A 21,072-nucleotide genomic window follows, 5' to 3' on the forward strand; every position below is an offset into this window, starting at 1 on the left:
GTCGAGGTTCTTGAATCCTCGCGTTGAAAATCGTTCGGTAGGAAATTTTTGAGCCGTGTATACCCCGCGGGCAGCAGGATGTCAGCGTTCCCACAGCTTCACGTGTCCTCCGCGGATCTTATTTGAATCTAGCGGAATCCTCTTCCGCTCTTTGCTCGTTGTCTTTCACTTTAAATACGGCGGACAGAGCTTCCGCCGCGTTGCGCCCGCTCTGTGCGAGACCTGCATCGGGGATAGAGGATCGCGGAGGGTAGTCTTTGATATGCTGACGTCGATATTATCAATTCAGATGAGGCAGGGAGGCGCGGTCGTTTGGTAAAACTGCGTTTGATCTGGTTCACTCTGTATGTATGTACGTGTGCGTGAACGCAGGGGACTGTGTAGACGGAGAACACAGTCTAAGGCAGCCCTCGGCGTTTCGCGTCAACTCTGTTTCAAAGGAATCAACTGACTTCGACGGCGAATGATTATCGCATTTCGTGTCGAGTTTTCTTCGACGATGCGCTGCACCAATTTTACGTGTAATCCGATCCGTGTTGTCGTCGTTATCGTACGAGCGGGGACAGTTCGGCAACGGTGTAAAAAATGAGTACAGACACAGGTTTCGAAAATAGTAATCCATACCATCGAATTCTTTCGAAGCCAATGTCCACAACTCGGTCCGGTACAGTTTCGAATTGTCACAGGTTCGAGATCGGGCATTGACCACCTGAGAGACAGGTATGTCAAATTTCAGTTCTCGGCTTTGAATACACGGAGATGTAAGTCGGAAACGGTTGAAAGCGATCGAGAGAGACGACAGTCGATCGTTCGATGAGTTTCGAATGTCAATTTTACCAATTTTCGCTGTAAGCAACACATCGGAATAAAGTTGATGGTATTTCACACTTCGACGAACCATTCGTTCAAAGTGATTCTTACACGTATGCGTACTCTACGCTCGACGCGATAACAAAGTACAGATTGGTCTGTTGGAATCGAGACGACGCGTTTGACCTGCCCCGATTCGGTCTTCACGAAGTCGAGGAGTTTTGTCCAAGTACGATCGTAATCGTCACCGTCTTGCCACCGAATTGCTACCAATTGAGAGTACCGTGTCCACCTTGACCACCCTCGTGTTCGTCCCGCGAAATTCGGCCGGTTCTGTCCACCGTTGTTCGTTAATTTTTCCGTAGGCGTGGAGTTTCCACGAACGGTCTTGCGCAGCGTGCGCGTCGCGACGTGTACGATTATAAAAATTAATCGTTTTGCCCGGTTTCCTAATTCCTGGCCCAACGGGGGTCGGGCCGGAGTTAAATTGGTTTGTATGGGCACGAGGCCGAGCGGTCCAACAGTCGAAGTGGGTCTTTAGGTGACGGACCAACTCATGCGGGCTTCGCTTCGGGCTTCCTATCCGAGCTGGCTAACCCCCCCGTGTTCGCCAGCCTTTTCTCTCTTCGTTTCTCTCCCCCTCTATCGCGTCGAGGGCGCACTCGTCGTCCCTCTCCACCTCCTCCTTCTTCTTCTTCTTCTTCTTCTTCTTCGGTTCGTTCCGACTGTCGTGTATAACCCAATAATCATTTAATTCCGGCAGTCGTACGCGCAGCGCTTGGCGCCAAGTCAATCTAAGCCAACCGGATATGCCTCTCTCGTCTGCCTCGTTCGGTCACTGACGTAATCCCGAAGTTTACGAGCGGAGGACGAGGGCGTCCGCCAATTGTGAAACCGCGGTGTCCTCCGTCGAAAAACTTCGAAGGGCGCTACCACATCGGCGAACGTCTTCGAAGTAAGAGACAATTCGTTTGCAAAGTGTGCTCGAGAGATCCGGCAAGGTACCGACTAAAATCATGGACGATGGGTAATAAATATCCAAACGATCTCTCGCGTCCCTCGTCGATTCGCTGCTGTTAAATATCTCAATCTGGATTCTCTCTCCTTTGTGCCGAAAACGAAACCATAGATCATCGCGGAGGGGAGTGACGTTATAGGGTATCGGAGTACCCTTTTGAACGGTTATCATCGAGAACCGTCGGCCAGGTCAGCTGTGCTCCCGTTTCCTTTTCTCTCGCACGATCCTGTCGGCGACCCTCTTCGTTCCACCACGTCCTCTATCGCCCGGCGTGAAACTGCTAATGAATATCGGCCCTAAATATCAGTCCACGGGGATCCCAGTGGGGTGGCTGTACTCGTCGGTGCATATGTCCGTATATTAGCGGGGATTACATACTCCGATGGAAACTCACCGTGAAAGTTCCCGGGTACGTGTGTTGTACGGGGGCCCCGACCCTGGTCACGCTCGTTTGTCCCGCGTTACGTCCACGTCTCTCTTTCCCGCGTCCGTCGACGATCGTTCTCGTTCTCCTTCCGTCACGGTGGATACGGTGCACCGTGCCGTACCATATGCCGGCTCCCATCATACGGGAACCGTGGCGCGCCTTCGGCCTCGTACGGACCGAGATGAGACCCTCTTCTATGAAAATCTAATCGAGAATCGGCTGCGACTTCATGGCTTGACGCTTTTATTAAGATATAATAGAACGTCGCGACTGTTGTCGCCGTTGCTCGAAAAAGCGGAATTCTCTCGCCGCGGGAAGATGATTTCATCGTTAACCACTTCGTGTCCGCGCCTCGAGGCGGCGAACGTTGTTTCTTTTCTTTTATTTTTTTTTATTTTTTTTTTCGTCGAGGCGCATCAGTCTGTTTTGTCGCAAAAACGTATGTATCGCGGATTAGTTTCACGACAAATACCGTGCCGGTCTTAACACGTTGCCGTGTGACCTGTCGCTGAATCGCGGGTTCCTTCGCGCTGGAAAGTCGCGATTAATTACCTCGCGAATGTATTCACACTTACCTTCTTCACGATCAACGTTCGACGCGTTACCAAATCATTTACAAATGGTCGATCTTGCGATACGACTCGTTCGAAATTGTTCCAGGACGATCTCGGAAAGGATTGCCCGGAGAGAGTGAAAATTGTATTTTTCCACGCGAAATATATGTTTCACAAGTACGGTCATCGAACTTGACGAATAATTCGTGAACGATATCGCGACAATAACTGAAATTTTCGTACGTTCGATGCGATCGAACGATCGGACGTTACCACGAGTTAGAAAAACGATTCTCTGACCCAACAAAGTGTGCTTCGAATTAGAAAATTCTCGGGCGACGCGGGAACCTGGGGACCCTGCCCTTCGAAAATGTTCGAACGTCCAAGGAAGTGTGAATGGTTGCTTTAACGCGAAAAGGGAAAATACAAAAAAAAAGAGAAAATAAAATAAAAGGTAAAAGTCGTGGTAGATACGAGCCAGGTGTCCCTCGACGCGCGTGTTTTTCTCGCGCGACAAATCCTCACGATTAAGCCGCAACGACTCGTTTTGTTTACGTGTTACAGTAACCCAGCGAGACGACAATGATTTTTCGAGAACGACGATGACGCGGCAGAAGCTTTGTTCCCGCGCGTACCTCGAACAACCGCGAACGCCGTACCAAAGCCACCGCGCGCACTGTTTTCGTCTGCTCGAAAACGAACAACGCGACGTCCACGCCGTGATCAATGACTCTCGGGGTTTAATCGATCTCCCCCGTGCTCGCTACGTCCGCGCGTTCGTTTCGTTTCGTCGTCGAAATCCATCGATCTTCGCGGATTTAAATCCCGTACGTACACCTATACTACCGACCTTGCGAACGATTAGATAAGCGGCCACGGTTCCGGGAAGCGTCGCGTTTCGTGCGTTAATGCACTCGTAATGTTGTTGACATTATTTGTCGCGTTACGCGGTCTACGAAACAACAGACGGGGAATTACGGGTGTCGAAATCGTTCCGGCGTCTGCGCGCTCGAATTTCTCCGTTGTTGTTCGTACACACGATGACGATAAAACAAGAAAAAAGAAAGCTTTCGTTCTTCCGTTCACGGTCGAGAACGAAACGAAAGTTCCACCGGCGAGACGCGTTTTTATCGAAAAAAAGCAACAACGTGAAACGTTTTCCCGAACGATCGCGAGCGAAGATCGTCTAGACCGTTCGCGTTCGATCGGATCGAAATCACCGATCGCTCGATACGAGTACGCGCAAGATTCATCAAGATCCCGGATTAATCGGCCCGAATTAGACCAATTCCCTCCAATTACGACGTATCTGTTTCCAGATAGCGAACGCGCGCTGTAAAACGATCGTTCGCCTACCCGCAGGGGTCCATCTGCGCTCGATACGCGCGGAGAGACCGTTTCTCGTTGTGTGTGCGAGCGTTGCGCGTCTCTGCCCACATGACGGCCGCGCCGTTTCTTTTACGAACGTGTAATATCACGAATTATCGTGTCCGTGGTCTCACCGTATCGTTTTCAGCTCGAGCGATAGCCATCACCCACATCCCCCAATTGGTAAAAGACAATCGCTAATATGTTTTCTCCTCGATTGAGAGTGTGAGTCATGCCCTAGCGTTCGTCCCGTCTGTTCACGAGGAGACGCGAGCGAGGCTGGCTATAATACCGGCGAAACAATTGTTCGACGGGACAATCAAGTGTTAAATTCGTGGCGCCAGCCGCTCGTCCCCTGTATCCGGCACGTTGAACTACTTCGTCAAGGTGGTACGCGACACGAACGACGGAAGACGCGAGTCGTACCCGGGGCCGCGAAACTTTTACAAATTTATACCGACGATCGAACTCGTCGGCCACGACGCGAATCTATCCAGCTACGATGTCGAACGAATCGCGAGATTTACGCGCGATTAACTCGAGAACCGAACGATCCAATTTTAACCATATTTCCAACCGAATTCGATTCTCTTTTAATCGCAACGCGATCCAACGCGGTCCAACGCGTATAGGTTTTACCTAGAGTCGGCTACTCTCCCCGATCACGGTCTTTGATATAAAATTATCGCGTCTACGTACGACGTAGAAACGTTAAAGTAGAACTGATCGATAGTTTTTTAATCGAGGAGACGGTCGATCGTTTTTGTTTCGGAGGCGATTATCGCGATTCAGTTCGATCGTCGGCGAACGATTTTACGCGTTTCTGTCCGTCGTTGAAAAATTCACCGACGAATCATAGGCGTTCGGAGACAATACTCGACGATTCGATACGGAGAAGCGAGACGGTGTGAGGCGTACTTAACGCTCGCTACGCCGCTCGTAGATGTCCATCTGTGTGCTAACGGATTAAGTTATCTCGCTGCCTGTAAATCACGTCCGGTATATACTTGTACAAACAAACGTGGGCAGGTTCGGCCGAGCGGTGCAGAACGAGCACGTGAATGAGAAAACCGATAAAGCAGTCTTTCTCGAGAAGGATTGCGGTTTCGCTCGATTTTCGATTTGCACAGGGATACGCTCGTAAGCGACAACCTTCCGTCCATTATCGATCGCACACTTTCCATCGACCAGTTTCGTTGGAAATCGTTTCGCCTCGGTGTTAGATTTAGATAACGGGCATTTATTTTCCAGCCAATGTTCTGTTTGACCGAGTACTCGACGGATACGGTATTTTTCACCTGCCTAGCTTTATTTGCAATGTGCAAGACGCTTCATCGTACAAGTACACACTCCTCGATTACAGTAACACCTAATACGTGGCTTCGAATGAATTTGACCGTACCCTCTCGTCGCGTTATCAAACTTCGTGCTTCTTCCTCTCTCTCTCTCTCTCTTGTACATCCTTCTATTTCAATTCATTTATTCTATTCCACCTACTTCTCTTACATGGAACATCCGCGACGCCTCTTACGTCGGGTTTGATGGAACCTTACGGGTTTGTGGAGCAGTCGAACACCAGGGAACGTGTGTTTTGTTCGGTCGAGGGGCTCGAAGGGTGAAATTACTCCCCGAATTTGTGTATTTTTAAAACTATCGGGGCAGAGGTAGATTTTTAAGTAAATTCCTTATGGTTTTTGTTGGAACATCAAACGGTGATCTGAAAATAGACAATAATTGTATTTCCAATATTTTTACTCCTTTTATTGGGAAAGATATTGCGAGACAAAATGTACGAGATACGAAACGTGGTGGTATAAGTAGCAGAGGAAAACTTACTACTTTTAGTTTATTATATCTACACTTTATCGGAACGTAAAACCGATTATTTTAACGGGTGATATAATTTAATTTATTCGAACCTCTCACATTCTTCGTAACGCGTCAACGCGCTCCGTTTCTTCGTCTGTTTGTACTTATCTATATTATTTCTGTATGTGTGGTTATAATTGATACCGATTCGGAAACTATTCGATAATGTAGCAATAACTAGACATCGGATTGTACCAGATAAATGCCTAGGATTATATAGTGTGAGTAGCAGTCGCGATTACATTCGGGCGATGTGCACACGTCGTCGAAAGTCATAAAGAATTTATTTAAAAGAACTTGCATCGAGGAGGTGAAACGTTTCGTAAGCTAAGAAAAATTCCCATCTATTATTCGCGCTTTCGACTCTGCAAAATTGAACTCTCATCGGTGTCGGATACTTTGCGAACGATCTTTGTATCATAGTTTCAAGGTTAGTGTTAATTTCTATTATTATTATTAAACTTCTGTATCGTGTATACGTGGAAGTGTATGCACGAACATGTAAACGAACGAAATATAACTAGAGTACGTATACGGGCAAGAGGTGAGGTGCAGCTAGAAATTCTTCTATAAAAGCTAACCTTGGTATTACGATTAGGCGGCAATTGACTCTCGGAACTCGAATTCTCCGGTAGCACCGATGACGGATTATAATGACTCGGAATATACATACGTAGCTTCTCACGTACTCCTAAGTAATTTCTCAGAACACATTTCCAAAGAGTGTACCTATACCAATCGATAAAGATGGAAATATATATACGTTCCCGAGGAACGTACGTAAAGATAATACCAATAATAATAGTCTATCGATATATAAAAGAATTATTACAAAAAAATTCAAAAGTGTCGGGAAAAAACGATTCAAATTTAAAATCGGTCGCTTCGAACAATCAATCAATCGTTCGTCTAAATCGTGTACAACGATCAGGGTTCGTTATCCGAGGGTTAATACTAAACCTTCACCGATCGATGCACAAAGTGCAACGAACTCGGACCACACTCTCTTATTCCAAAAAGATTGTAATTATTCCGTTGGATATATCAAAGAAAGAAAACGCGTCGCGAAATCTCTCGCGAAAATCGCCCCAATTCCTCTTCCCGGGCCATTCCTCCTCAACTTTCTTCCCAGGTCCCGATAAATTTTTTAAAGGAGTCGTTTCGCGGGGTAATCTTAAGGAAACGATTCCTTTTTCACCCATCGTGCATCCGAGCCTCGTAATTTCGTCCGGGACATTTCGTTCTTGGCTGTTCCTCGTCGAGCGCTCTTCACCCCTCGAGGCTTTTCCATTCCGTGGAGCTCGGGCCCTCCTCTCTACCCTCGACACGGAGGACACCGAGTCGTTCGGGCTGTTCTCACGATCTCTCTCGTCACCGACCACCGCTGGGGGAGTTTTCCTATTTTCGCGGCGAGAGATCGCGAGCAATTTCCCCGCGAAGATAGAGAGCCGCCCTACGCGGGCACCCTCACGGTGCTCGGGGGTAGTTCGCGTAGACGACGATGCGAATGAGCGAGTATGATCGATGCGGTTTGTCGTTCTCTTTTGACGTTCAACGTCTCGCTCTGTCCTCTCGCTCCTCGACGACACTACTTTCGTCCAGGCGGGCATCATCGCGCCTCGGAAACACCGTACCGTGGTTTACACCCGAGAGACACTTCCAGGGTGGTGTGTTTCGAGAAGAAACGTGGAACGGCTCCAGCTCGAACTCTGATTCGCGTTCTCGCGCGAAAAGGACGATCCGCGCGGAAAATTCTACGATGACGATAACGCGTGTAATCGGTACCGAGAACGCGACCGCTCGACGTCGTGATCGTTTAAGCCGCGACAGATCGCGCGGATGACTGTTCCCTCGAATCCCCAAGTCGTCGCGGATCGCTCGAAATTGAACGTAATTGGCACCGGGTAGAGATCTCTTTCGCGGGATCCTCGATGGAAATTTCACGCGGAACGGTTTCGCGATTGCTCACGGACGATTATCGCGAACATACGATTCTCGCGAGACGAAGAGGGTGCCGGGAAACGAACCCGCGATGGCCGAGTACTGCGCACTCGCTCGAATACCCTTTCCGAGAAAATCGATGCATTCTTTAACCGCCGAGCGAATCCACGAATCGTCGATAATCTCGCACGGTGTTCCTTCTTGCTCCGTTGTTATCTGTTGGCGCAGAAATATGAAAACTCGACGAATTAATGCAGCGTGATCGATGCAACGGCACAGACGCAGTTCGGTGCAACGCGCTCGCGCGATCACCGTACCTCGATGCACTTAAGCATCGATGATATACGACTCGCGTGTAAAAATTCGACGCACGGACGACGTGTACGTTCCCGACGAAAACAAAAACGAAAAATTTATGGTAGACGTGAAATCTCCTTATCGCTCGTGAAATCCCGGTTGCAGTTCCATCGAAATTTTTAGATTATCTGCCGGATAGAGCCCTCGAAAGATTGCAGCGATGCATATTATTCTTGGTACGAACTTTTTCCACGGAAAATTCGATCGCGTTTTCGTTCCGCGTTCTTAACGATTCGTTGCGCTCTTCCATGCGACGATTCTTCGATTATCGCTCAACGCGCAATAATCTTACACAATGGAACGCAAATATCCTACGATAGTGTGTTCCATTTCCATCAAACTGAAATAACAGAGAAGGAAATTTTCCATTTACACAATTTGCAATTTCTTCCGACTTTTCGAAACTTCTTGGCCACGCGCAACAGGATTTTTTTACAATACGGTCCACGCAGCCTCGCTTCCTCTATATTTTATTCCCATCCACATTTGTCCTTTTATAACTTTATTTATGCCCACAACTGATCCCTTCCACCCGTATATAAGCAAGAAGTATAAAGCGATCGATTTATACAATCTATACCTCCGACGTACATCTCCAAAATTTACTTTACCATTTCGTCTCGACGTACATTTTAAGACCAGACTGTTCAAAGTTCCATAAAGTTTACATTCTCCCGCTGAATCGTTTCGATCGTCCGATACCAATCCATTATCGATCGCTAGTGTCCTCGTTCTCGAATTTGTTCAATTGCGTTCTCTTCTTGCACGATTCATTCGCTCGCGTAATTTCTGGTCATTGACGATCGACTTTCAAATACCAGAGTATCGAAATTAAAGACACGAAGGTTTCCGTACCCTGAACCGTGCATACTCGAAGTACGTTCGTTTCGATGTACCCATTTCGAACGTAAAAAAAAAGGCGCGTGGACTCTCAAAATAATATTCTCCAACGTTCCTCTTCGTCGTTCCGTTTCCTGCGACAAATATCGGCCTAGCGACTTCCAGCACCGGTAGAATCCTCCACCGATGAAGTGTTCGCGTAAACGCTCCGGTGTACTCTTAACGCGGTGTAAACGGAGCGCGCCGTGCATACTCGAAGTACGTTCGTTTCGATGTACCCACTTCAAAGGTAAAAAAACGCGCGTGGATTCCCAAAATAATATTCTCCAACGTTCCTCTCCGTCGTTCCTCCGACAAGTATCGGCCTAGCGACTTTCAGCACCGGTAGAATCCTCCACCGATGAAGTGTTCGCGTAAACGCTCCGGTGTACTCTTAACGCGGTGTAAACGTAGCGCGCCGCGGTCGGCCATCTACATTTATTTCCGGGCGTAGGTAGCGGCGCGCACAAATATCAATCAGTGGAGTCAAGAGTGGAATCAGGGTGGCCGAGTGGTTCCACATAATGCTGCAACCGGAGGTGAGAGGAGCGTTGCGCGGCCGTGTCTCGTGTCCGTTCGCCGCCGGTGGCTGTGTAGTTACGGACACGCGGACGAGGCCGTAGAGCTACCCTCCCGGTGGCACCCACACGTACGGGGCCTGGCAAAACGAATAAACACGTCCGCCGGCTGCTACGTGCAGCCCACCGATGCACGCGAATACGCGTACACGGGCACACGTACGCGGGCGCGCGCGGTCACGAACGTGCTCACGCACGAAGGTCGGGTCGGTGTGCGCGGGTCGGGTGGTCGGGTGGTCGGGTGGTCGGGTAGTGGCGCGCGGCGGTGGCGGTGGCGGTGGCGGTGGCGGTGGCGGTGGTGGCGGCGGCGGCGGCGGCGTCAGCTCCGGGGAGTCGAGCGGCGTTCGGCTGTGTGGCCTCGTGGTATCCAAAGCGCGGCTCGGTGTGCGGCATCAGTGCCATGGTGAGCGGTTACGTGGGGGTGGGACGAAGGAGGCGTGCCACGGAGGCGGAGCCTCCATCGAAAATCCCGGCGTGCATCCAACGTCTGTGTGGGTGTTCCTGCTCCGGCGGTGTCGTCGTCTCTCCTCGTCTCTTTCCCGCTCCGCATGGAGGGATCGGGGACTCGTGTGCGTCGCTTCTCCCCCTCTCTTTCTCTCAGTCTAACTCGCGACTTTCGGCCGTCATCGCATGGGAGTTCCTCCGCTATCAGACACCGTTAACAGCAGTCGGCGTCGAGGCACCCGCTATAACGTCTCTCGCATCCCCGGGTGACGGTGCTCGCCGTTCCTGACCTGTCCGGCCGATGGGCCGCACGGAAATCAGTGTCCTCGACATCCGGAAGCCAGTTTCGCACGTTGAAGCGCGAACGGTTCGGCGATCGAACGACCCGCCGAAGTCACGGGCCCCGACGACCAGGAGAACGACGACGAGCACGACCACGACGAGGACAACGACGTTCGTGGGCGGCGATCGGAGCGAGGATCCGAACCAACGAACGCGTCGTTAGAGATTCACGTTCTCGGCGCACGGGGTTTTTTGGACAGGTTGGCCAACTGGGATCCACGCCGGGGAATCCCCGAGGAGGAACAGTGCCAGTGACGGAGACCGAGACGTACCGTATTGTTGTTCGTTGACGCGAACGAGGGTGGTAATGGTTTGCTGAGACTCGCGGTGGTGAAACACGCTCGTCGCTCGCGCGAGCGAATGTCGTGTACAGTGGAGATCGAAGGAGGATTGTTCTGAGGGAAAAATAGTGATCGAACTGTCGGAACACGATGATGGAAGTGCAGCAGCAACACTCGCCGGTCGGGGTGGGTCCGTTGGACTTTTCGCGAAGGGGTGTCGCCGAGGCGTCTGCGTTTCGCGTGGTCAAACCGAAACAGGCTGTACCATCGTTGGTGCATCAGCAGGCGTTGTCGCCGGAAGCGAACAACAACGAGCATCTCCAGGAGAATCCTCAGCTCTCCGTCGAGGCCGAAGGTGAGACGTTCAATTAACCGCGATACTTTCGTCGAAGTGGTAGCGATACCGACGGTAACGATATCGATCAACGCGCGTTATGACAATTACGATCCACTGGGTTGTTTGTAATCGTAGTTACGTAATCGTTCGAATCTGTCAAAACCGGAACGTCGAGGGCAATCTCTGTCGCGCGCTAAGTAGCCCGCAGGATCACAGAACGCGGCAATCAATTCGAAATCGTCGATCGAAATTGAACCCTACGCTCGTCGTTGTCCACGATCGTCTACGAGCTGCCTGTTGCAAAATTGAAAACGTCCATACGTCACGCACACCATCGAAACGCGACGCGCGGAATTACGTTTACCTCGAACCCGTTGTAACCGCTCTCTCCGAAACGTTTCCGCGTCCCTCCGCGCGCGTATTCGCCTCCAACCCTCTGACATTCATCCCGTTGTCGTCTGTCATCATGCTATCTATTACCTGCCTATTATATCCCTGCATCGGGGCGCACGCTTGCACCGTTCACGCCCTCGTATAAGCGGCCGGCACCTGAGCTCTCTCACCGCGTGCCCTTACGTTACGCGTGTGCGTGCCCCGTCGGTATTTCTCTTTCTCTCTCTGTCTCGGTCTCTCGGTTCGTGCACCAATCGGCCCTCCGAACACGGGGGACCACCATTGGTCCCGTGTCGAGGCGAACGAGCGTGAACGAGCGAACGAGCGCGAGCGCGCGCGCACCACCACCAGCCGAAACGCTGCGTTTCCGCGCGGCGTGCGTGTGCAGGTGCGTAAAGGGCGCGCAACGACGCGTCCGTTCAACAGGTGAGAGGGGACGAGGTGGCATTAGATGGCTGCCTATACTAATGCCGTTAATCGGGCTAATAGCTAACGCAATAATATCGAGCCGTTGGTGCGTCGACCTGAATCGACCTAAAACGGTTTAAGCGGTAATTGCCAGGTGATGGGCAGAAGAGGGTTCCTCGGGACGGTGAGCTCGACGTCTTGTTACGAACGGAGAGGTGATCCGTGCCGACGATGAGGTTCGACGATAATCGAGACGATTCCGATGGAATTGAAAACCGTTTCGCGATTCAGCGCCGCGTTATCGTTTTCTTTCGCTTCGTACATTTCTCTCCGAACAGTGCAATTGTCCGGAAACCTCGAGACGGTAATTATCAGGTTGTTCGGAAAGCAATTTCCAAAATGTAGAATATACAATTTAACGAAACGTTTATAGACTCTAAAAAAAATCGTGTTTCATTTTCACCTCACAAAAAAAAAAAAAAAGAAACATCTTTCCGAAGAATATTAAATAAGCCAATATTTTTCCAAGAGACTTCATTTTCATCCCCCTTCGAGATTCGCGGACCGACCGTGGACGAACGGTGAAATTCCACCAATATATTGATTTATCAACGATGGATACTTTCATCTTTACCGAGTACCGCTTTTGAAGTCAACTCGACGGTGTATTTGCACAAAGCGACGAGGGTGGACACTTCGCAACGTATATTGCACCGATCGTCGCAATTTTTCACGATTCCGAACGATAAGTACGACGGACAGTCGTTAATGCTTACGGACCAGCGGAGAATAGTGTCTCTCCAGGAGAGATTCTCTCCATCGGGTAAAAATATTCACTGGTGGTTCTCGATCGATTGTTACCCGTGCCTTTCTCCACGGGCCAACCTGCCCGGTCCCGTGTACCTTCAGCGAAGCCCGCGCGGTAGATGTCAACAAAGATTTCGACTCACGGATTTTCGGTAATCGGCCGACGAGAGTTTCACGAAAGCGATCCCGGATTCACCGCGCGTACCCCGAGACGTAGGTGTCCCCCGACGATTTTCCCTCTGGAAATCACGCTATAGGATTTACCGTTTATAGATTTACGACCGGTGAACGATAGCCGCGAAAGAGACACGCAGGATAAGCGTCGCGCGGACAAACGGCGCGATATCTTCGATGCTCGTGGCAACAAACACGCATTACCTGCTGCAGTGTGTACACACGCCGGTATCGATGTTGTTATACCTAACCGCGCGGTCATCTTATCTCGACCGCGTGCTGTGCTCGCTTTATAGGAAAATATGATTTATTTCTGATAATCCTGCGAGAATGAGATAGCCTTTGCGGCGTGGCGCGCTAATCTCCGCCCGTTATCTCAGATTATCCCGGCCGGTCCTATATTGCCCGGATTACAGATTTTATTCCATCTTTTCTTTTCTTTTCTTCTCGTCTCTTTTCTTTTCTATTCTTTTCCTTTTTTTCCCGGTTTTTTCTTCCTCGAAAGTCCTCGATAGACGTGCGCGTCGATTACAATCGGTCGTGACCGAGAAAGCTCAAACGATTCCGAGAAAGGGAGAATCGGATCGCGATAAGCCGATCTGGAAAATTATCTTCGCTCGTATTGTTCGGAGAGACGGTTTAACGATCGTATCCTCGATGAAATTGTTTCTTAAACTCCCGTAGGAAAACTGACCCAAGAGCGAACATCCTTGCAACTATCGTAGGACCCGAGTTCGAGGTAATTCCGAGTCAAACGCTCCCGATAGTTAAAACACGATGTTTTCTAGAGTATATAAACATTTTATCAAATTATATATTCTCCATTTTGGAAAACGAAATCACTTTCCAAACAACCCAATAATATCTGTATTAAAGTTTACCTGTGGAAGAACACCATAAGAAGTACCAATAGCTCCCACAGAACATAGTTGGGTTTGCGTTCAACCCCCATTATTCCGAGTCCGAAGAGAGGATTGTTCGGTGCAGCGTCCCGGTTCCGTTCCAACTGTTCCAATTGGAAAATGCATTTCGCTGTGACAATTGTCCAAAGAAGTTGGAAAATTTGCTCGAACAAAGGTCGTTTCGTAAAACGATCGATCGATCGAGGATAATCGTGTCTCACCTCGGTGTAAGCGATCATAGTCACCCGTCACATTTTATCGAATTATATATTCTCCAGTTTAAGAAAACGGAACGATCTTTCCGAGCAACCCAATAATTGCAACTGCTGAGTATCGAAATCATGGTTCTCGAATCGTTGGAATCGCGAGTCGAAGTTTAGACGTCCGCGTACGTTACGCGCGGTAACTCGTATTCGATGAACGAGAACCGAAAGACGGCACATCTTTTATCGATGGAAATTCCGTTCGACGTGCACTTTGATTCGCTGCCATCGGTACGGTAGAGGACGTAGTCGCGAACGCGACGTTCGAATTCCCCGCGCGTTACCCGTGTCGATCAAAAGAGGCTGCAGGAGAACGAATGGCGGGCGCCCGCGGATAGGAATGCCCCGAGCGGGAAGAGAGCGAAGTAATGGCCGTGGCAGGGTTGATAAATAGCGAAGGGTCGCCCTTCTTTCTAATAAAGACGCTCTTGTCGAGGGGTTGATCTCTCCTACGGCGAGGGAATACGAAATTTGTCGGGGCTCGAGACGTCGGTGGCACCGTTAGCGGCCGGCCCGGCGACGCGGACAATGATGCATGAACGATTCGGAAATATGCCTCGAGATCTCGTCCTTTACTCGATTCTCGTCCCGTCGTGTCCGCGACCGGATTTCCACGTCGAGTCGAAACGAAGTCGTGCGCGGATTAATATCACCGCGATCGTTTTTCTGCTTTCAGGTGGCTGCAACGTGCGTTTGATGTTCCCCAGACTGTGGGCCCCGTTTGGAAGCGCCACCGAGGTCACGAATCTACCGCCTCTGCACAAAAGTCATTCAGGTATGTCAAGTCATTGAGTTTCACACCGTACGTTCGAAATGTCGAACAAATGTACCCGAGAACATTCGTACGATTTTCGGGACAGTCTGCTCGGGTAGCTGGATATAAATGGAAAATCTCGTGGATTCGGTGAAGAATTCACCGCGATGTGTTCGTTATCGCCGATAATAAATTGTAGGACGAACCGTACTGGTACCGATGTCGAAGTAATTGCACAGTCGCGCAAATTTGAACCTTTAAAATTCTAATTTCGAACGGTACCTCGTTACGGAAGCTCCACGTAACTCGAACTTCGCTACCTCTATCGCGCGGTACGTTACCGGGAAAAATAAACAAGGAAATCCTCCGGTGCTCGCAGCCCTTGTCGTTCACCCTTGGTAAGAGTCCTACAACGTTCCCGCAACGTTACCAATTAGTCAGAGTCCCGGTTTGGACTCTTCTAAATCGTCGGTGGCTCGATGAGGGGGCGCGTTATTGAAATCAACGAAAATTAACTCCCCGCCGCACGTGTTACGGGTCGCGAGTTACTGGAAATGAAAAATTCCAACTTTTAATGGTGTTTTAACGCGACAAAGTCCGGTCCGCCTCTTGTTATGAAAAAGGTGTAGAGACGGACGATCTCCGTCGCGGCGCGGCGCGGCTTCCTCCTCGGCCCGGATGACGAGTAGTTTTTATTCGTCGATCGTTAAGAACGACCGGTCGTCCGATGATTGGGATAAATGGTAGCACGCGTCATACCGCGGAGGGACATCGGCCCTTCTAACTCCTGCCGTCCCAATTGGAGCAGATTAGAGGCGCAGCACAGGGATTCGGACCGTCGGCCCCTTTGTGCTCGTACGACGGTCGGCCTCTTCAGTTCTACCTACCCTGAATTAGTAACATCTTGTCATGTTAAACGCTCGCGCATATACCGTCGTCTTCCGACTCCTTCTTGGTGCACGTGGCCATTCATTTGCCGCGACGACGTCCACCTATACAATCGTCCCGAGCTGATCCTCGCTCATCGGTATCTTCCTCGATACTTGGACACGCAATGTATATATATATATGTATACACACAGGTTCTCGAGGTTCCACACGGAATTCAGAAACGCTCGGAATAATTAAACAATCGTCCAAACTGATTCTCCGATCGAATCTTCTAATCGAAACGAACACGCTTATCGTCGAGTTAAGCGTTCGGAGAACACGTTACCGTTTCACGAATACTAATAATACCCGTCGCTCGATCACGATACCCGAATCCCGATAAACGTTAAGCGGCGCATTTAGCGGGCCCAGACGTTTATCGATAAATTTCTCCTCGATCACGAAAATTTCTACGACTCGAGCCGGACGGGCTTGTTGATCGATAGCGGCCGTGTGTCGGGAACGTTCGTTGAAAACGTCAACACGGTGGGCCCGACGGGATCGATGACGTATCTACCTCGACAATCTGGCGATCCTTGTTACGATATTTCCACCCGCGTTGTTGCACGATTTTCGATCGATCATCGCCACTTTCGTCACGGTGGTCGTCGACGTTGTATCGTCTCGTCTCGTCTCGTACGGCATTCGCGAACGCGACCGAGATCGGTCGCTAAGCGGACAGTATCGGTACCCGAGGGGCTGAAAAATCCATTTTCGTGAACCCACATCGATCGAAGGATCCATCGACGATCGTCTGTTACGGGAGACGTTGTCCGTCCATCGTGCGCGTATTTTCTTTCTCGCGGTACAGGGCAGGACGAAAGGGGGATTTCGAACGGTGAAGCGTGTAACGGCTTTAATAGCGGCAGATCGCTACGCAGTAAACGACTGACGGACGACAGAAGATTAAAGTTGGCCGTTAACTCGATCTAATTGTTCCCCCGGCCTGGCCTTCCTTTATTAATCCACGTCCACAAGCATCTTCGGCATCGGTCGTCATTGTCATCCCTTGTCACGAGCCTCCTCCTTGACGCTACTTGCGGATCCATTGTTGCGTCTCCGTAAATTGGCTTGCAACTTCGAGGCAAATCGTGCTTCCAGCTAGCGCACCGCGAAACGAGGCAGCAATTGAATTTCGTCGAACGAGCCGTGACACTGAACCGCAACGCGCGATAGAGGAGAGTTAACACGTTCCCTGAAATTTCACCGTAGTTTCTCGTGTATTTTTGCAAGCCGATTGGAAGTTTCGCGTCGCATGGTAACGACGCGGTTTTTCGTTTCGTTCTGTAAACGCGATTACCGGTCGCTCATAGACGGTTCCAACTCGATACCGAACTTCCGTGTTTTCGACTCGTCCCTCGATACGGAATCACCGCGGAAGAAACTACGAGAAGGGAGGAGGGCGTTAAAATTCTAGAGGAGATCCTTTCCCGAGTCGACCTTGTTTTTCTCACCTTCCCCCAGGGGGGCCCCCGAGCCGTGTGTCGCGTATTATAAAAATTCGATCGCTACCGCGGTCTCATAGAATAATAACATCGGGGGACGCGTTTCCAGTACTTTTTTCCCGACGTTTCTTGCGGCCCGCGGTTCGAAATAGAAACGCCGCTGGAAACGTGAAGCGAATCTACCAACGAGCCTCCAGATGTACACTACGTTCGCGCGAATACACGCGTGCACACGAGTACGCGAGCCCGTGTGCAAGCCCTGCCCGAACCCGAACCCGGACCAAAACTAACCCATCTGCCGGACGGTCGGCACGATGGCGACGGTTTTTCTCGCCGGTTTGCACCGACGGTTTTTACCGCATTCCAGCGGGACCAGACGTGGCATTTGCGTAAGCAGTTCTTCCTATCTCGCTGCGAGTCACATCTGTCCGGACTTCCTCTACCTTTTTCTTTCGCATTTGTGCCACGACTTGCTCTACCTTTTGCACTCCTCCGTTTCACCGTTCAAAATCATCCGGTCTCTACCACGATACCCTCTTTTGCCTCCCCTCAACCTTCCCGTTTCTACGTCGTCTGCAATTTTCGGATCGTCGATACAATTACACGTCGATACGTTCAATAGATATATCGTAATTGTGAATTCTCGGCTCTCGTTTTACAGTGACGAAACTTCTTTTTTCGATATTCGGGCCCCTCTGAGCTACGAACGTTCTTAATCCTTTACACTCGAGGCTTCTTCGCTACCAGAAACCGATACCTCGAGAAAATTCAAGTCGTAAAATGAATCCGGAATGGAACATTTTTATATACTTCGCATACGTGCGTTTACCCTCTACGAGAACGTAATCTTTCAATTTCAATTTGAATTCTATACCAGGAAGTTTTCCCGGATCGAAAATAGTACACTGAATTAGGTGGCGATCGAGGATCTCCTCTCTCGAGTCCAAAGGGTTGATCGCGGTGGTAGAATCTTCGAAGATTGATTCGTTAGGTCGCTCTGGACTCGTTCCGTTTCAAATTGCATCTATCGTGCAACAGTTTTCGGGTTAACTCCGAAAGCGACCTTTTGCGTCACATTTTACGATTTTTGGTCTTTCGGTTCGCGAGGCTCGTTCGACGAGTCTCTTCGAATGTTCGGAACACTTTATTCGGAGCGATACTTTTCCATTTTCGTATTTTATTTTACATTTCGAACGTTTGTTTATAATTGCACGTTTGTGCTTATACAGTTCCACCGTACGGTTAATTTTGTCTTCGTAAGCGTACGTTTCGAGTCGGCTCCACAGATTTGGAATTAAGGATTCGGAGCGATTTTTAAATTGCACGACGAACACCTCGAGGGGTACGTTCGGAACAGGAAATAAAACGATTGTCCGATGCGATCTAACGTTTATCGATATTAATTTCCTCCTGGCCGATACATTTCTCTTCATCGATGAAGATAATATATGGAGAAAATAAAAATCGGCGACTGATCATCGTCTTCCTCGATCAAGGTAGAAAAATAATGAAACCCTGAGATCAAGCTTACATTCAGGTTCAGAACGGATCTTAAATTTCAACATCCGTTAATATTCACATCCTCGAGCCGAAAAATGTTTTCACAACTTTCCGTTGCAATGACACGCAAAAGTTAGCTCGCAACCACGCTTACGAGACCTACCCGAAGACTCGAAATACCGTTCTTTACCGTATTAAAATAATTAAATCATTAGGCTAATCGTTCTCGTTCCAAATAGGTAACGGTAAACACGCGCTGGTAATTACAAACATCAGATAAGAAAAGTAGCTCAAACTATCCACGACGGACGGTAGAATTTCGTTGCGAGCAGCAGGTGTTCGGGGATTTTCGAGCATCGGTGCACTCGGTGGTGACGTGCATCCAATCACGTGACCCGCGATCATTAAATTTATCGTATCGCGAAAAATAAAGCTCGAACGACGACATTCTACGACGACGACGACGACGCACGCGCTGGTGCTCGCGCTATTCGCTCGTTCGCGGTTCGTGCAACAATTTTATTCCCGTCCCGTGTGTTCTAGATTCACCCTTCGGGGCCACCGATGCGTAATTAAGAGTTACCCTCTACTTTATCGCAACTTTTCCCGCGCGATCGCGCTCTCCTGTTTTTTTTTTTTTCCTTTTTTCTCTCCGTTTTTTTTTTTTGTTCCTCTCTCCTCGATGTCTCGACAGACTCGCGGGCGGTTTCTCATTACATTAGAGCACTCTACCGAGACTCCTGGCGTATTTTGATTCGATTGCAAAGCCACCAGGAGACGCGATAATAATCGGAGGGGGGGTCCTGCCGGCTTCGGGGATCGCGGAGAGAGCTTTAAATGCGATTAACCGACACCGGTGCATTATATAGCCGGGCACGTGACCGCGTGTCACGCGCACGGATTATAAATATAATATACCGGGTGTAGACCACCGCGTCATACGCGTTGGATTGATATCGCCCCTCGAAGGGGGCAGAGAACGTCGGACCGTTTCGTTTCTGCCCCCCACTCCCCCCATACATCGTGCCCCTCTGGTCCCGGACACGCAGAATCGCGGCTCTCGAATCGTGAACGTCGTAAATCACGACCGCTCGAGATCGCTCTCGATTATTAGAAATACCGCGCGCGATTCGTCAAACCCCCGAAACGACCCGATCGCGAATCGGTCAATAAAACTCCCGACACCGATTAGCGATGATCGATCGGCGACTGTTGTACTGATTTAAATTCTTGCTCCGTTTATCTGCAACTCGGCCCGAAGTGCGATCACGAGTATCGTTTCATTTGCACGAAACGTTAATTCAATCGCGCGCCGCTATCGATCTTTCCGTTTCCGTTGACGATTAACCGTCTGCGACAACGAAGCTCTTGGTCGTTTCGTTGATTTCTCGAGATTACCTCGACGAATATCGATCAACGAATTGGCCGGGCGCAGAGTCCTCCTCGTGGATCGTAGAGCTTCGATTTTTCTTTGCGATGCCTCGTTAAACTACCCTCCTCCCCCGTGTACCTTTTTCTCCAGATCCGGCAGGAAAAAAGGAACCAGTACGTGACTCAAATCTCATTCGAGCGGGTTCCTCCGCCCGGAGGGAAACCTAATTTACCTTCCTCGTTGCTTCAGATTCTCCTGCATCCTCGCTAAGGCAACCTTATATTTCACGTGTCCGACGTACGTGACGTCGCTTCCACCGCTTGTCGCTTGTCAACGTTGTATTCCTGATTGGTACACCGAGTGTTCTCTCGTTCCACGGTTCGCGCAATTTTTGAAAGTCAAAAAAATCGGACCCATCGTGCGTCGCGAAGTTGAAGACCCGGGGATAAGGAATTTCTGCCCGGTTGTGGTATTCTTGCGCAGAGCGACACCGAATATCTTCGCGCGAACTTCAGTTACGTATTTCAGGATCTTTAACTTCGTTTCCCGTTGGGATTTTCATCTTTTTAAAGATCGACGTAATCGCGGAGCAATCCGTTACGTTTGAAATTCTCGAGAGCGACTTTTAGCTCCGTGCTCAATTATTGCGGTCCTATTTAAACAATCTGGTCTTTTCGCGCGATGGGAACGAAATGGTTATCGACGCGTCTAAAAATATTCTTGGTTGTACACGCGAACAAGATTGTATTTTTGTATCGTAATGTTCGCGTCTACTTTCGAATTAGTCGAATCGATACGGTGATATCGTCGAAGTTGACTCCGAAATTTTTACGAAATTGAACACGTATTGCCAGAGATTTTCGTCATTCTGCAAATTAATTACTTCACGTAGAGTGAATTGTGAGTGAATTCTGTCATG

At 49.6% G+C, this 21,072-nt stretch overlaps 1 protein-coding gene across 1 annotated transcript in view; it reads left to right on the plus strand.

The window, feature by feature from the left end:
- The first annotated feature begins 11,011 nt into the window (after positions 1-11,011).
- The window catches only part of LOC143147169 (uncharacterized), a 33,263-nt gene continuing 23,202 nt past the window's right edge, over positions 11,012-21,072 (plus strand). The window contains exons 1-2 of the mRNA XM_076312164.1: positions 11,012-11,223; positions 14,829-14,927. Of these exons, the coding sequence (XP_076168279.1) occupies positions 11,019-11,223; positions 14,829-14,927 (304 nt within the window). The 5' untranslated portion in view covers positions 11,012-11,018. The remainder of the gene's footprint in view (positions 11,224-14,828; positions 14,928-21,072) is intronic.

Source organism: Ptiloglossa arizonensis, chromosome 5, assembly GCF_051014685.1.
Source record: "Ptiloglossa arizonensis isolate GNS036 chromosome 5, iyPtiAriz1_principal, whole genome shotgun sequence".
Classification (NCBI taxonomy): Eukaryota; Metazoa; Arthropoda; class Insecta; order Hymenoptera; family Colletidae; genus Ptiloglossa; species Ptiloglossa arizonensis.